This window comes from Eptatretus burgeri, chromosome 3 (assembly GCF_056783735.1).
Source record: "Eptatretus burgeri isolate ZD-2024b chromosome 3, Ebu_testis_v1, whole genome shotgun sequence".
Classification (NCBI taxonomy): Eukaryota; Metazoa; Chordata; class Myxini; order Myxiniformes; family Myxinidae; genus Eptatretus; species Eptatretus burgeri.
The window spans coordinates 40,668,622-40,687,033 of NC_140963.1; the positions used below are offsets into that span (position 1 = coordinate 40,668,622).

At 44.8% G+C, this 18,412-nt stretch overlaps 1 protein-coding gene across 5 annotated transcripts in view; it reads right to left on the reverse strand.

Moving 5' to 3' along the window:
* Nucleotides 1-18,412, reverse strand: part of LOC147029751 (secretion-regulating guanine nucleotide exchange factor-like) — a 230,893-nt gene that overhangs the window by 103,884 nt on the left and 108,597 nt on the right. For all 5 annotated transcript variants that reach the window (XM_085873052.1, XM_085873055.1, XM_085873056.1 and 2 more), the window contains exon 7: nt 11,605-11,763. In XM_085873052.1, coding sequence (XP_085729178.1) covers nt 11,605-11,763 — 159 coding nt within the window. The remainder of the gene's footprint in view (nt 1-11,604; nt 11,764-18,412) is intronic.

The window sequence follows — 18,412 nt, forward strand, 5'->3', positions numbered from 1 at the left end:
CTTTGAAAGGGGGGCCGGAAGCCATCCGTTCCATCCGCATTTACTTTTTCGACGTTAAAGTAATAAACAGTATCTGAGAAAATGTAGGCCAATATGTGCCAGTGCATCGGCCAAATTCCCTGCATAGAGTGCAACTACTGCAAATATATGTAAGCTAGTTATGAAAGAATGGGTATGGGTTGTGGATGTTACGTTGTAGGTAAGAATATGGTGACGACAGAAGAAAGATTTAGCGATAAAGTTACAGTGCAGGCATGATGGGGGTGAATTGGCTGTGCGAGAGAAGGACTCCAAAATACCAGAATTAAATAAATGCTATAAACAAAAATATTCACCAGTACGTGCACTGGAGCTGCTTTACAAGGAACTCTGAAATTTGTACACTTAATATGACACTTTCGGTGAGCAATCCCGTTTTAACGAATGAGTCCCAAGTCGAAAGAACAAAGTGAAATGCAAATTGTATATTTTTCAGGAGGGTTTGGTGTCACGATTTTTTAAAAAAAACAGAACGTACAGGACCAAAGAACCCATCTGTTCATTGTAACAAGATTCTGCCACAAGTGTTTGACGTTTGACATTCCTCTCATCTATCTATAATTCCAGCAGTGTGTGTGTGTGTGTCTGTCTGTCTGTCTGTCTGTCTGTCTGTCTGTCTGTCTGCGACCGCCGGTCCGATCTGATTGAAACTTGCCAGGAATATTGCCGGGACCCGCAGATGTGCCTTTTCGAGGTTTGATATCGATCGGACAAGCGGTTCCCAAGTTACGGCCATTTATCTGTCGACCAATGACAAGACACGGTGCTATGACATCACGAATGACATCACAATTAATGTTTATTTATTATTTTTATTTTATTTGCACGATTGACGGTCCGATCTGATTGAAACTTGCCAGGAATATTCCTGGGGACCCGCAGATGTGCCTTTTCGAGGTTTGATATTAATTGGACGAGCAGTTCCCAGGTTACGGCCATTTATCTGTCGACCAATGTCTGCGAGAGAGGGGGTCGGGAGAGGGGGGATGAGAGTGGAGACGAGAGAGGAAGGGTGGGACTAGGGGGGGATAGAGGGGGGCAAGAGAGGGGGGAGAGAGAGGGCGAGAGAGAGGGGCGAGAGAGAGGGGGCGAGAGAGGGGGCGAGAGAGGGGGTGAGAGAGGGGCGAGAGAGGGGCGAGAGAGGGGGGAGAGAGGGGGCGAGAGAGGGGGCGAGAGAGGGGGGCGAGAGAGGGGGCGAGAGAGGGGACGAGAGAGGGGGGCGAGAGAGAGGGGGCGAGAGAGAGGGGGGCGAGAGAGAGGGGGCGAGAGAGAGGGGGCGAGAGAGAGGGGGGCGAGAGAGGGGGCGAGAGAGAGGGGGCGAGAGAGAGGGGCGAGAGAGAGGGGGCGAGAGAGAGGGGCGGCGAGAGAGAGGGGGGCGAGAGAGTGGGGGTGGGAGAGGGGGGCGAGAGAGGGGGGTGAGAGAAGGGGGCAAGAGAGGAAGGGCGAGACTAGGGGGAATAGAGGGGGGCAAGAGAGGGGGCGAGAGAGAGGGGCAAGAGAGAGGAGGAGGGAGGGGGGTGAGAGAGAGGGGGCGTCACAATTCTTCTTCATTTGATATGATGTCACAATTGACGCTGGGGACCTGAATATGTTTCCCAGGTGTTTCCCAAGTTATGGCAATTTATGATACGGTTGGTCCGATCTAATTGAAATAATGCCCCAATCCAGTCATCGTTTACGCCCCTATGGGCCTGCCCCTACGGGCCCGTACTAGTCCATATTAAAGTATCATCATATTTCAATCAGTGCATCATATCAGCGAACCCTTACCCTTTACAACATATATTCCTACATTCACACGATGAGTGACTGGTAGAGTTGAAACAAGTCAGCCATTGGTATTTCTTTATCCATGACAACCTCAATTTTAATTGGCGAGAGACTAATTGAGCCCAAACTTGCTTGCAGGTTACTTTGTTTCCCTCTCTCCTCTCCCTCCTTTTTTTTTTTTTTCCTTTTCATGAATCTCTTTGCCGATTGTGTCCCACTGTGGCTCCACTGTCAATCTTTTGCCTTATTTTGCACTATTACGTCATGAGCCTTGACTTTGCGTCATAAACAATCCTCAATAATTGCTTGCACCGCAAATATTCACAGAGTAAAATAAAGCAAAATAAATATAATCCATTTTAAAAATGATAGGCTGCTTGCGCAGAAAAAAAAAATAACCTGGTCGTTAAGCAAATGGCACGCCATCATTGTGACGATACAAATGCTGTGTGCAATTGCCGCAACTAAATTAACTCTTCACTGGTAAATGCTTCCCGATTGCAACCAGAGTGGAAATGTACTTAAAACAACACACTTGGTATGCAGCATTAGGCAAAAACACACCACACACACACACACACACACACACACACACACACACACACACACACACACACACACACACACACACACACACACACACACACACACACACACACACACACGAAGATTTGACAACATAAATGTGAACGGCAGTTTTGCGACACAAACTGCAAGTCACACCCATTTGAGGTTTGGTGAACAAATGAAACGAAACGAAACGAAACGTTTACCATTTCAGACCATTATTCTGGCATTTGAATTGCAATCAGAGGAGCAGACAAGCAGAATGGATAATGATGAGACAGCAGGTTTTCATTGATTTGGAAAATAAAACCGAAAGGGCAATGAGAAAGAGTGATATATAAATATAAAAAAACTAATTGCATATTGCAGCATTGTGGTGAAAGGGGAGAAAGGCAAAAATCAATTACCATGTCGGGTTGTATGGTATCGACTGTTTGGTTGTTTAATCTCCTGCATTCTTGCAAGCTCACTCCGGTGCATGTTAAGATTTCATCGACTTCCTAGAGGATGCATCTTTGCACTGAAGCAACTGAATGAATTGTCGTTATCCCAGTGTGATAGGGCCTATAGCTCCTAGTGGATTGGTCCTCGCAATAATTTTACTTTCTGATATTGTTGAGGTAGTTTGAGGTGATTGGAATACACAGACACCACCACTTAGAGGAGATTTGGTCAACCCCAAGGTGGGGATACTCTGTTTATCAGATCCATCAACCAAAGTGATACATGCAAGTATACCCCACTTCTGGCCTGTAGAGCCTTACCCAAATTGCTCTTCATTTGCACATTGCAGATTGCAGCCAGTGATGTGTGCTTACTCAGCCCAGCAACAAGGTGGCTCAAATCCCTTTTGGGCACACAAGCTGTTGGGTGATGTCTATATTTTCGGGTCAGCTGGGAAATGGACCCTGGCTCAGTGACACGTAAGTGTGGACACATTGTGTGCGTTTTGCCTTTCTGATTACTTCTTGCTTCCCTTCCCCTGTTTTCCCAATTGTGCTTCCACTATCATTTCTCCCAACCCCCTTCCCATCCCAGTGGAAAATCATATATGTACAGTGCCGATAGAAAGTCTACACCCCCCTTTCAAATTTTTCACCTTTTGTTGCCTTATAGCCTGGAATTAAAGTGCATTAAATCAGACTTTTTCCACCTTTATTTACTCATCGTAACCTGCAACTTCCAAGTGAAAAACAAATTCTGCAATACAAAGCTAGAATATCTTGAATGGATAAGTGTCCAACCCCCCCCCCCCCTCCGAGTTAATACTTGGTGCAAGCACCTACCTGTGAGTCTGTTGGGAAAGGTCTCTATCAACTTCTCACACATTGATTGCATGGGCAATATTTGCCGATTCTTCTGTACAAAACTGTTCAAGCTCGAGTTGCATGGGCAGCATTGATGGACAGCAATCTGCAAGTCATGCCACAGATTTTAAGGTCATTTTTCTTTTTCTTCCTCGCCCACTCCAGTGCAGCTTTCGCTGTGTGATTCGGGTTGTTGTCATGCTGAAAGGTGAACTCCCGTCCCAATTTTATCTTTCTTGCAGAGGGCAGCAGATATTCCTCAAGGATTTTTCTGTATTTTGCTCCTTCCATTTTCCATTTTCTCCTGAAAAGTGCCCCAGTCCCTGTTAACGAGGAACATCCAATTACATGATGCTGCCACCCCCATGCTTCACAGTAGGGATGGTCTTCTTTGAGTGGTGTGCTGTGTTGGGTTTGTGCAAAACATAACGTTTTGCATTTATGCCAAAAAAGTTCCATCTTGTTTTGCCAAACCACAAAACCTTTTGCACATGGCTTCAGAATCTCCGGAGTAGGTTTTTGCACACCTCAAATGGGACTCAAGGTGGTCTTTTTCGAGTAATGGCTTCCTTCTTGCCACCCTACCATAGAGGCCAGACTTGTGGAGTGCTTGGGATGTTGTTGCCACATGCACACATTGACCAATCTTTGCAATAAAGGCATGTAGCTCTTTCAAAGTTGCCATTGGCCTCTTGGTGGCATCTCTGATCAGACTTCTTACTTGGTCATCCAGTTTGGAGGGACGGCCTGATCTAGACAGGGTTTTGGTGGTACCATACAACTTCCACTTCTTAATGATTATCTTGACTGTGCTCTTAGGGATATTCAAGGCCTTTGAAATATTTTTACACCCATCCCCTGATGTGGCTTTCCACAACTTTATCCCGGAGTTCTATTAAAAGCTCCTTGGTTCTCATGGTTGAGTCCTTCCTGTGAAATGCACTACCCAGCAGAGGAAACCTACAGGAACAGCTGATATTATTCTGAAATAATCAGCATCACCACAATTTAACACAGGTGGAGACCAATTAACTTGGTGTGTGATTTTGAAGGTGATTGGTTACACCTGAGCTAATTTGCAATTGCTATTATAAGGGGGGTGGACACTTATCCAACCAAGATATTCTAGTTTTGTATTCTTAATTAATTTTCTGAAGTTTGTAGAATTTGTTTTTCACTTGGAAGTTGTGGGTTACAATGTGTAAATAAAGGTGGACAAATGTTTGATTTAGTGCAATTTAATTCCAGGCATTAAGGCAACAAAAGGTGAAAATTTTGAAATGGTTGTAGACTTTCTGGAGGCACTGGAAAAACAGTATATATTTGTATTCTGGTGTTTTGCCTGGAGGAGGTTCAGAACTGCCGAAGCAGTTTTTTGGCAAGGGTTATACTGCATGGTTTGCCATTGCCCTCGCAGCAGTCGTTAGGGCAGGATTTTTTCCCTGGTCATGGCAATAGTTCACCGACTCTTCGAAAAAGACATGGTGGGATCTTTAACATCCCCCAACTAATGCCAGCAGACAGAACACCATCTGATGGATGGCGCACGCACATTGATGAATCACCTTGCCTGTGAAGCATCAAGATGACAGTTTATAGCTGGGACAAGATTCAAACCCAGGCTGGACAGGTTCAAGGTGAGTGTGCATATCTCGAGCGCATAGGCCATATATATATATATATATATATATATATATATATATATATATATATATATACATATATATATATATATATATATATATATATATATATATATAGACATATTTTCAATCATACCTCCTGGCTGTAATAGTAAGCATCAGCCATGGATTATGTCTCACACGGTAATGCCGCATAATCTGCAAAGAACCATGGCCTGTCTACCATCCAGATGATTTTTCCTGCTAATGCAAACTAATCAACCAGAAGGCACGTGGTGCTATCGGTGGATAAATCGAAATGTGTGGAATGTAATGAGTGCTCCCGCGATCTCCAATGGATGTAATGTTCTGCGCAAGCACACAACAAAGTGGCACCTCCGACCTGGGGGCTTCAGCCTGGTGACTCATGTGAAACAGACAGATTTTATGGTCATCATTGGTTAAACATCAAACAGAGCTGCCTATCCTGATTTCAGACTTATTTACCCTCATCAGGACAGCATACCATATAAATACTGTATCATGTGGAATGTGGCCGAGGATGTGCCTGATAAAGGATATAATTAAATGAGGCCATTAATCTTCAAAAGGGGTGTTTTAATTAGCATAAACACCCAATTTTCACTCTTGCACTTCTTTGGAGTTCCCTTAGTATGCTTGCAAAATTTCAGACTGCCAGGTTTTATGGTTTTGGAGTTATGGAGGAGACAAAAACACAGACATTTATTGGTATTAAGGTCCAGTCACACCTTGAAGTTTTAGCCAGCTTATGCCGATTTTTGGAAAATTTGTCTAAAACGCTGGTACATGTTGAATACGTTATGGGTAAGTTTTGATAACATTGAGAGCACGCTGAAAAACACTGCCATACGCCGTTGTACGCTGGCTTTAAACTTTGAACTTTTGGGTTTTCCTCGAATTTTTTCATGCTTGAAATTTTACGACGTATGCCGGCGTATGACTCAAACGTTCCGCTACGCTGGCCATAAGCTGTAAGCACGTTATGCGATCGTTGACACATGTTGAAACACGTTACTTGTCAGGTCAGGTATGGGAGCATGTGCCAGAACAGCACGTCGCTGCGTCCACTTTCCGCCAGTACTCCAGGGGCCTCCATCTGGCCATCCCCCAGGAAGATGCCAGGCCCATCCCCATCTCCTTGAGATGATGGTCAACCTGCTGCAACCATGAGGCACGTGGTCGGCTCACTGGCCTCCTCCACTCATGAGACTCCCTCGCTGAGAGAATCTGATGAGCAGGATCAGCGTCAGGAAAACGAGCCACATATCCATACAGCCGCAACTGACGCTCACGGACTATGCAGGTAACAAATCTCATCCGAGTCTCTCTCAGCAACCGTTCGTTGGACACAAAATCCGACCAGCGATAGCCAAGGATTCTCCGAAGAGACCTGGTACCAAAGGAATTAAGTCTCCATCTCAGATCCTTAGTCAGAGTCCAAGTCTCGCACCCATAGAGCAAGACTGGAAGTACCAAGGACCTGAAGACTCGGACTTTCGTCCTCCCGCACAGGTACCGGCAGCGCCACACCCCATGATCCAGTGAATCCATGACTCCCCAGGCCCGACCCAGACGTCTATTGACCTCTGACTCACAGCCAGCAGAGACATGAATATCACTGCCAAGGTAAGTGAATCTCTCCACGACCTCAACATCCTCACCACAAACAGACACAGACAGGAGAGCAGCATCCAAGATGTCACCGAAAGCCTGGATCTTAGTTTTGACCCAAGAAACCCATAATCCCAACGGCTCCGACTCCTCATTCAGCACCTCGAGGGCCTCCAAGAGGATGTCTAAAGTCTCCGCAAAGATGACTGCATCATCTGCAAAATCAAGGTCCGAGATCTTGACATTTCCAAACGATGCACCGCAACTTGATCTCTCCGACATCCTCCCTAAAATCCACTCCATACAAGTGCTGAAAACTGTGGGGGCAAGTACACATCCCTGACGAACTCCAGTAACAACTGGAAATAAGTCAGAGATGGTACCACCACACTTCCCAGCACTCTCAGTACCAGAGTAGAGTTCAGACATCAGATCGATCAGTTTTGGTGGCACCCCACGAAGACCAAGAATCCTCCAGAGGACATCCCGATTCACTGAATCGAACGCTTTACAGAGATCAACATAGGCTGCAAGCAGCCCCTGCCGAAACTCTCGTCTGCGTTCGGTGAGGACACGAAGTGCAAGGATACGGTCAATCGTTGACCTCTTTGGTGTAAAGCCTGACTGCTCTGGACGCTGGTGCTCAAGCAGATGGTGGCGAACCCTATCAAGAATTATCCGAGCAAAGACCTTGCCCGGCATTGAGAGCAGCGTCACCCCTCGGTAGTTGTTGCAGTCTTGGCGATCACTCTTCCCTTTCCAGAGAGGGACAACAAGGCCCCTCTTCCAGTCAGTTGGGATGATGCCTGCGTTCCAGGCAGAGCACAAAACTGCATGCAACGACACGAGTGCAGCATTTCCACCAGCCTTGAGAAGTTCAGCATGGATGACACAGATCCCTGGAGCTTTGCCCCGTTTCAACTGGTTCACCGCAGCCCGTGTTTCCACAAGAGAATGTGGACCACAGTTGATTCGAGGGTCAGCAACAGGGATTGTAACACCCTTTACGTCCAACTCGACAGCTGGGGGATCAGCCTGGTACAACCGCTCAAAGTAACCGACCCAGCGGGCCTTCACTTCAGACTCCTCTGTCAAGGGCCTACCAGTCTCTGCTCGAACTGCAGTGCTCCGAGGGATGGGTTTGGATGAACGCAATGCGCGAATTACCCTGTAAGCGGGACGAGAATCACCTGTCCACAGGTGATGCTCTACCCCCTCACAGATTCCTCGCACATAGGCCTCCTTTTCCACCCTCAGTGCACGTACAGTTTTACGCCTCAGCTCTGCCATTCAGCCTGGCCCTGCGACTCTGGTCAATGGTATCCAGTGTCCCTTGAGAGACAAAATTCTTCTTTGCCCTGCGGTGAGCTCCAAGGCATCTCCCGGCAACATCAAGGACGGTGGTCTTGAAGGCGCTCCACAACTCTTCAGGACCCCCCAAAGCACCCAGACCCCCCAAGTGTCCACTCAGCCTGTTCGCAAACTCCTCAGCTACTCTCTCATCTCTGAGCCTGGCAACATCCAGCCTAGGCTGGGATGTTACCATTCTCCAGGATTTAAGGTGCAGCATTAGAGTTGCTACAACAAGCCTGTGGTCAGTATTGAGGAACTGAGCACTCTGGTAGACCCTGCAGTTCTGGATCATCCTCCAATGACCGTCAATGAGGACATGGTCAATCTCCTTTGCCACACCGCCAGCGTTGGAATACCAAGTCCAGCGATGAGCTTGTGGGCGCTGAAACTATGAACCAGCCACCCTAAGTCCATGACTTCTTGCAAAGTCAAGGAACTTAGTGCTATTCTGGTTCATAGTTCCTGACCCATGGGGACCAACACACACCTCATAACCATCCCTATCAGTTCCAGTCGATGCATTGAAATCCCCCAAGACTAGAAGTGTATCTCGTCTGGGGCACTGATCAACCACAGACTCCAGTGTGGTGTAGAATGCATCCTTCATGGTGAGATCACTCGCCTCAGTCGGAGCATAAACAGAGACCAGGGAAATGACACCTAAGGAGTGACGAATCCTTAATCTCATAATACGCTCGTTGACCGGTGTTACCTCAATTATCATTGGGGTCAGCTTATTGGACACAGCTACAGCAACTCCTTGGGTATGGTAACCATCAGAGCGACCAGACCAATAGTAGGTGTAACCACCCACCATTATCTCGCCGCAATCCGGTCTCCGAACCTCAGAGAGAGCTGCAATCCCGATGTCCAAACGCTTGAGCTCAGATGATAACAGAGACAGGTGATCATCCTCTCTTAGGGATAGGACATTCCAGGCACCCACCTGAAGGGACCGCCTCAGGTTAACCGAAGGAGACCGCCGTCTGGTGGACGACACCTCAGCACCACTCTGACACACTCTCCCGCAATCTGACCCAGGGATGTTACCCCGTGGTTTCCCTCCTATCATCAAAGATTGGGGGTCCCGAAGGCTTTGCCCCAATCCCCTCATCCGGTGAGCTGCCCTGCGAAGGGAAGCTGCACAGGAGGTACTCCCATGGAGTGGGTTTTCAGATTTTTTTGCGTTTTTGCGTTTTGCGGAATGAAGGGTTTTACGGTGGCCGGAGTGCAAATCCTGCCACCAACCTCCTAATAAGAAGTAACCCAACTGCAGGAGGACGTCCGCAGACACAGTTGGGCACTAGATATGGATGGCCGTTGGCTCACAAGGAGCTCCTCCGCCCTTTGACAGGTTTTGTTTTTAATCCTGCTGGGTGTTCATATCCAAACACCCTCCTCACCAGAAAACCTGGTGGGGGAGACGGTTTAGTCGCCGACAACCCGACCATGGAACAGGTTACTACAGGTTTACATGGTACCTGTAGCAGGTCACAGATCGAACCTGACCTGACATGAAGTCATGACCTGACATGAACATGAAGACATAACGAAGCCACTTATGACATAACAAAAAAAAAAAATCACACACATGGCAAGTACTTCACATGTGCCAAGTTTCAATTTTTTTTCCTTGTAAGTTACTTGTAAGTTACTCATAAGTCGAAACACGTGGAGGTAATGTTTAGCGTACCCGAAACTTATTTCTAACCTATGAGTAACGTTTTGTAAGCACGCAACACGAACGTTGTTCACACTTTGCAACACGTTACTTGAAAGTACGACTTCTACTATTACTACTACCAACATCGACATCAGTAAATTTTCTCCAACTACTACTACTACTACTAATAACATCGACATCACTAAATTCTCTCGAACTACTACTACTACTTCCACCAACATCGACATTACTAAATTCTCTCGAACTACTACTACTACTACTAACATTGACAACACTAAATTCTCTCGAACTACGACTACTACTAACATCGACATCACCAAATTCTCTCGAACTACTACTACTACTACTACTACTACTACTGACATTGACATCTACTCAACATGGAGTCTGGAACACTGACGGGTTCCTCTTGTGAAGCCCATTTGTATATACCAATTCCCCTAAACGCTGCCAATACGCCATTATACGGTAGCTGTAAGTTAGAAACACGTTCAGTAAGTTCTGTGGTCGTCCGGAAGACGTCAATCAAATTAGTCTGCATACGCCAATGTGCGTTTGAGATACGTTACACATAGGTTCAAAGCACGCTACTCATAGGTTCAAAGCAAGCTACTAATAGATTCAAAGCACGTTACTCGTAGGTTAAAAATTAAGTTTCGGGTATGCTAAACATTACCGAGACGTGCTTCGACGTATGAGTAACTTACAAGTAACGTGTGGCCGACGTGTGTAAACGATTACGGAGCGTGCCGAGAACTTATGCCAGCGTATGCAGAACTTGTGAGCCATACGTCGAGTACGTCGTAAAATTTTCAGCATGCTTGAAATTTCACGACGTAATAGACGTACCACGTAATATGCCAGCGTACTTCATCATTTTTCATCGTGCTCCTAACGTGTGCACAACTTACCCATACCGTATTCAACGTGTCCCAGCGTTTTAGACACATTTTTCATAGCTCGGCATACGCTGGCTAAATCGTCAAGGTGTGACTGCGATGTTGACACTTCCAATTTTCAGGCGGTTATGATTTAAATCGGCGTGCAGCAGGTTTTTAACAGAGAATGCCACGAGTTCGTCGGCGATACGTGCAGCGCGCTATGACTAAGTTAAACTATCATTGGGCATAGGTTGTGAACGCCGACAACAGGCTAAGCATTCGTTGGTATAAGTTATCTTTAACACAACGAAACGTTCTGTGCCTGTTACTAATACGTTATGCATACGACCAACACGTTATGAATACTACCAAAACTTAAAAAAAGGCTCAAAACTTCAGCGTACGCCAACGTTTTACGTGCATTTTTATACGTTGCCATTCCTGGCTAAAACGTCAAGGTGTGACTGGGCCTTTAGATACAGTATATAACTCCAATGCTGTCAGGCTGTGTTTTGAAAACCATGGGCTAGGATGGGTTGGCAGTCCCAATTTAATGGTTCAATTAGGAGATTCTAAATGGTCATTGTGATGCATAACACACATTCTTGCATTTATGTATAAATGCATGTGTTTTGTGTTGGGAAGGCAACATGGTGCAGCCTGTTCTGGAAAAATTGCCTTATTTTTTGTATACTTATACCAAGTCTGTTTTTCCTAGCATACAATACCTGTATTCACAATGACGTGAGACCAGCCGCTGGCCACGGAAGAAACTGTTTCGTTGAGGAAGGAGAGATCAGGGGAGATTGGGTGAGATATGAAAGCCTTATCGGCCTGGAGAATCTGTCCCTTGGAGTTGTCACCCCACAGAAACACCTCGCCTTTGACTGCAACAAAACAACAGTTTTGCGATTAAAAAAAACAACTAGAAGGGCACTCTTCGACGTTGCCATATATGCCTCTGCCCACATTATTACATCATTATACATACTTGTACCAAGTTTGATTTAAATCCCCAAACCCAGATTCAAATTATGAAATAATTCTGGCTGCCAGACCATTTTTCTGATCGGTTGAAATTTAAAACATGTATTCCTCATGACAAATGGATCATAATCGTGATGTTTCATGTTCCAAGATGGCTATGCGACGGCTGCACGGTTGTGTACATGTTAATGGATATGGATGTTCCGGTTCAAGAGAATTTTTTTTTTTTGAAAATTTTCATTCAATCCAATATGGCTGCCAGACCATGTGACCTATTCATTATTCGTGTACATCCTGGTATCCTCAAGGCTTGAGGAACATGTGAGTGAAGAACATGTGGGTCGGCCGTTTCGGAGAAGATTTTTGAAGGTTTTTAATGTTAAAAACAATATGGCTGCCGAACCATGTGACCGATGACGTCATCATCATTTGTTTTCCCCCCATCCAATTTAGCTCGAGATGACACTCAAAAATGTTCATACTGATCGGATAAAGCATTCGACATATGCAATTATGACGTCATAACGAAGCCACTTATGACATAACAAAAAAAATCACACACATGGCAAGTACTTCACATGTGCCAAGTTTCAATTTTTTTTTTCCATGGGGCGGTTTCGGAGATACAGAGGTCGAAAGTTTTTCCTTTTTTACAATATGGCTGCCACACCACATGACCGATGTCAACATTATCATTAAAACATTCTACATGAGTAGTCGCATCTGTGGCAAAAATTTCATGTCAAAAAAAAAAGCGGTTGCAGCGAAAACAGAGAAAATTTGCATGAACGAACTATGGACGTACAGACGGCCAACCTGAAAACAATGCCACCGGTGACTTCATCAGTGGAGGCATAAATAAAAGAGACACTTCTGTAAAACTCATTCCAGCTGTTGCACACCTATAGGTCAGTCCTGCTTTAAGAATGGTGTGATTAATACTTGAAGCTTCGGTGCTTGTTCCGTACAAGTAGGATCGAGTCCATTCCAAACAACTTACCATAACTACCACTTGTTCACATCCGGCAATTCCCTCTGCCTCGACTATAACTGCTTATTCACGTATGCCCTCTTTTACATCATTTTCCACCCTTAATCCTACTTTCCTTCCTGATGTCCTGCGTGGGGCCTCACGTATATCCGTACTACTCTTCCTTGAAAGAAGATGACTATCTCTGGAATTATTTTCCCTCACTCAGAACGGTCATTACTCTGGTGTTCATCCCTCTCTATCCTGCTTGGAAAGGTGGGAACCACCACAGCAGCACCAATTTTTCTCTCCGAAGTTCATGTCTCTGTTGTCGTGCAGTTATGCTGGAGTAGCCCAGCCACGTATTTCTATCCATAATGATCTTTCCTGCCTGTGGCAATCTGAGCTGTACACCAGGCTTTGTTCCACTAGGATTTACAGTGAAGCTCCAATTACACAAAAAAAAATGGATCTTTGGAAATTAGAGAGCAAATTTCTCCCGAAACATACTGGGTCCTATCACCAGGTTTGCAGACATATCTGACTTTGACACCCAACGTATTCATGCGTTAGTTGCACTTCGTACACAACGAGCGCTTTTCACACGACACACATGAACCACATGTTTTCAAACAATTTTGTGAACTGGCAACTACACCGTCCCTCTTAAACAACAATAGTTTTCTGGTGGCTACTATTCATCAAATTTGAGCTTCGCACTGTCTCATGTTTTACAAACGATTTATAACCCAGCTATACCTGTCAACGTCAACAGCATCAGGAACTCCCAGCTGATGGAGTACATTTGCTCCCACAATGCAGCTGGCCATTCGTCTCACAGGATAGGCCTGGATCCAATTTAATTTAGTTGTGCACATTAATATTGTCACATTCATTGGAAAACCCCTTACACTTAGGGTTTTCACCGAGTTCACCAAAAGTGAACACTGAGTTCACCAAATCTCCAATACTCCATCATACCCTGCTTTGGGTTAGGGTTAGGGTTAGCTGTTAGGGCTGTTAGGGTTATCGGCTACCGTGAGTCTCGGCACATATGTGATGTATATGAGCTTGTACCCTCAGTAATCACATTGTTAATCCCAGAACTCTCACTGAGGTCATTTATGCTGAACCTCAAAGCATGTGCAGAGGCAAAAAAAAAAAGTTTTTTTTTAAGATAAAAAACCCTTCAAGCGAAATCCACCTTTTATACAGGTATGATTATATTGCTGGAATGCTCATACGCTAGTATTTGTATCATATATAAATAAATAATAATACTGTACTAGATTAATAATCCAAGTACTATAATTCATGGACTGACATGCATTTGTCATGCTACTCCTCCTACAGTTCTGGGCCGATTACATCCAGACTTGCTATATGGGATCAGCAAGACCCCAATTAAAGTAATCTGCAAATTATCCATGCAAATGTGTATGGTGCAGCGCCGCCTCTAGGTGGGGGAAGGTATTACAAGTCTCCACCATTTACAGTATTCTTGTCCCCACATTTTCCAGTGCTGTGAGGTGTTTTGAATTATAAGCAGCAGATATGTTTTTGATTCATACACAAAACCAGGGTTTAAAAAAAAAAAATTGTATTTTCAAGAGTGATTAGTGCAGCTGTCAGTTGCCTATACACCGCACAAATAAAGGTATGTATCAGGAGGATGTGTTGCATGTTGCATTTGAGAAAATACAGAGGAAAGGTGTGCGACAGGCAAAACTAAACACATCACAACTGAATTAAACATGTAAAATAAATATAAATCGCCTTTATGATGAAGGGTACTGCTGTTGAAGCAGATTAACTGTGATCCGTCCTTTCTGTAATTTGTTGAAAGCCCACTCCTCTCTCTATCTGTTGTACCATAATCTTCACACAGTGTCAGTGTCGCCGACACAGCATCCTGAGCAAGAGCTATCCTGGGTGGTTTGCCATTGCCTTCCCGGCAGTAGTTTGGGCAGGAATTTGTAATTTGTTCAGGGATCCCGTGAGGGCTCACATACTCTTCACGAAGGATGCCGTTGGGGTCTTAAACATCCACCGGAAAAAATGTTGGCAGATGGGACTCCCGGTTCAACGTCCATCTGAGGGATGGCACACACATTGATGAATCACCCTGCCTGTGAAACACGGGAATGATTGACAGTTTATAGATGGATGTAAAGAATAAAAATTTAACTCACCAATAATTAGTTTGCCATATGTATTCTTGGGGTTTTTGTAAAAGTGAGGATATTTTTCTTCAAAAATTGCAACACATTAATTTTTTTCACGAATATTTGGCTTCATAGTTTTTCTTGATTCTCATGCACAAGTTCTATTTAGATGTCGTGTACTCTGTACGAGGTCCTCACTGAGATATGCAAAACGAACCGAAAACAATGTTTTCTCTATCTGCCCCATTTGTATGTGTGCGTTCCTTTTGCGAGTTCCGAGATGGCCATGTGATGGCTTCACAGTTGTGTGCATGTTAATGTAAATGTGTGTTCCTTTTGCGAGTTCCGAGAGGGCCATGTGACGGCTTCACAGTTGTGTGCATGTTAATGTAAATGTGTATTCCTTTTGCGAGTTCCAAGATGGCCATGCGACGACTTCACAGTCATAATTTCAAGGTTATCAGATGAAAAATGACAAATTTAGAAATTCAGCCGATGTTGACTTTTTGGCCTAAGTTAACCTCAAAAATAAATGTTTGTTGAATTCAATGGCCAAATATGCAAATCCTTTTAAATTCCAAGTCAATCGGATGAAAATTGACAACTTTAGAAATTCGGTATATGTTAACCTTTTGGCCGATGACCTCAAAAATAATTGGATGTTGAATACAGTGAGCTGAAATGAAAATCCTGACCAAATTTCAAGTCAATCAGATGAAAATTGACAATTTTAGAAATTTGGCTGATGTTGACCTCAAAAGAGTGACCGCTATATCACATGGTCATGTAACATGTGGAGAAGTTTCAATTTTCTCTGCTGACCGGTTTTCGATCTTAACAAAATGTAGACACATACGACGTACAACATACGTACGTACACTACCGATCGCTTAACCCTGCTTTTCGCTTCACGGGTACAGCATAATGAGTACGTACAATCGTCGACAACTGATTTGATGAACAAATAAATTCATCTACTTGTGCATATATCCATAAATGAGAGATCGTGCTGCCCTCCTGTGAAAACCAAGCAGAATTGCATGATTTTTCTGAGATATTTGTAGATGATGCGTGGAGTTGAATATGAGGAAAAAATTGCAAAAAAAAGCAAAAACTACAGCACGAAGGTGGAATTTGTTTCAAAAGTCATTAATTTGACATATTGTCCGATGTATATTCCAAGTTTCAGCTTGTTTCAATGCATAGCCTTTGAGATATGAGTGCCAACACATTTTAGGTGGATGGATGGACAGACAGACTGACAGACTGACTGACACCAACCTGAATTTATTTTTTTGTATACCTTGTCGAGGCTCGTATGAGAGCTAACACACAACTTACAGCAAGGGGGCATGAGACAAGAGGGGCGGGAGTGGAAGGGACAAAACAGTGGGGAACAGACACATTAGGTAAACTGTGGAAGGGAGAGGGATGGGGATGGGACGGGGAACATGGCGAAGAGAAGATGGACATTACAGGGACTTTCAGGAAGGAAAGCAGGGGAATTGAAGGAAGTGGGCTTGGGTGGATTATCGGGGGTAGAAAAGATCGAGGATTTGGATGGGGGAAGATAAGAGGTGGTGGTGAACAGCTGTTTTGAAAGCCTGGAGGGAAGAATGGGAAAGAATAGAGTGAGGAAGTTTATTCCAAAGGTGGGGAAAAAAAAAGAGGAACGAAAGAGTGAAGATGAGCAGTGATTCGTGATTTTGGTAGTTTTACCAGAAGGGGGTTTTTGGCGGACTTTGAGCGCCCTGTGGAAATGTGGTGGGGACAAATCGCAGAGAGAGCAGGGGGGGCAAGGCTGGAGAGGAGTCGGTAGAAAACAGAAAGACCACCGACCAACCTGCGGTGATTGAGTGAGAGGCCCAAAGACTCAGCTTCATTGTGGGAGATGCCAATGATCTTAAATGCCCTGGTTTCGACAGCGTGAAGCCGAGAAAGGTGGGAGGCAGGAGCACCAGCCCAGAGGGGGAGAGCAGTACTCCATCAAGCTATGGACAAAAGCTTTGTAAGTGGTCAGGAGCTCAAGAGGGCCGAGGAAGGACTTTGCACGATGGAGGATTCCCAGTCGGCGACTGGCTTTTGAGGCGAGGTTGGAAATGTGACTTTCCCAGGAAAGGTCATGGCAGAGAGTGAGACCCAGAAGCTTGAAAGAAAAGACTTCTTCCAGAGGATTGTTGAGAAAGTGGTTGGGGGGGTTTTCTAAACAGTCCTTTCGAAGAGACAGAGTGAGATTTGTCCGGATTGAAAGACATGTTCCACGTGTTGGACCAGTTTGTGATTTTATCCAGATCTGCAGTGAGCGAAGAAGCTGCTGCTTGCTGGTCTGAGGGATGACATGGTACAGCAGAGGGTGGAGTCATCGGCAAAGAGAAATAGAGGATTTTCCAGAGAGTCGGAGAGATCATTGATGAAAACCAGAAAAAGAACAGGGCCCAGAACTCTACCTTGAGGAACTCCAGCCTGCACAGGAAGAGGGGATGAAAGAACTCCATTTAGAGCCACACGTTGACTGCGACAGGAGAGGAAGTCTGCGAGCCATGAGTGGAGATGGCCTTGAATACCTTGGGAAGAGAGTTTGGTGAGTAGTGCAGGGTGCCAGACTATGTCAAAAGCACGTGATATGTCCAGGGATACGGCTCGGATTTCCTGTCTGGCATTGAGGACCTCCATCCATTGATGGGAGAGCAGAAGCAGCATATCCAGGGTAATTCTGAGGGTTTTCGTTAAAAACTCAAGAATTCGGAAATGGATGTTGCTGAAATTTGGAGCATATTACCTTGACGTGGAAAAGATTTACTTCTGAAATTTGAAGCCATTTTCGTCCATTAAAAGCTGAGAAATTAATTTTCAGTCCCTGTGTTAAAGTTGCATACATAGAAACCATCCCATATAAAGGGAGGGGTGCTTTGCGCCTGCCTTGATAACATCACGTATCAAGAGAATCTTGTTTGGGGTGAGCGGAGCAGCAGCGGTGTGAGGGGTACTGGTCAATGCTTTTTTTGGATATAGAAACCGAAATACATCCATAAATAGACCAAGACCAAGACAATGTTACTAGTCACCAAAAAAAAAATAGTGCAAATCTGATGCAGTGATGCTTTATCACGTTATTCAGGAAAAAAAGAATGGCCCTGCATTGTGCAACTCAATAAGCATGCACAAGTCGACATGCACAATGCATGACATGCACATCCACAAGTCGACTAAAACATGCACAAGTCGACCAAATGATGGCTTTCACTGTCATAGGGTATTCCATCCATCTACTGGAAGAAATTCCTGCCTAAGCAAAATGGTGGTCATATTTCACATTTCTCCCATGAGAAATGCGGTGTGAGATGAGAAATGAAATGAGATGATATGAGAAAAATTTCTCCCATGAGAAATGCGAAAAAAAGGATGTTGAAGATG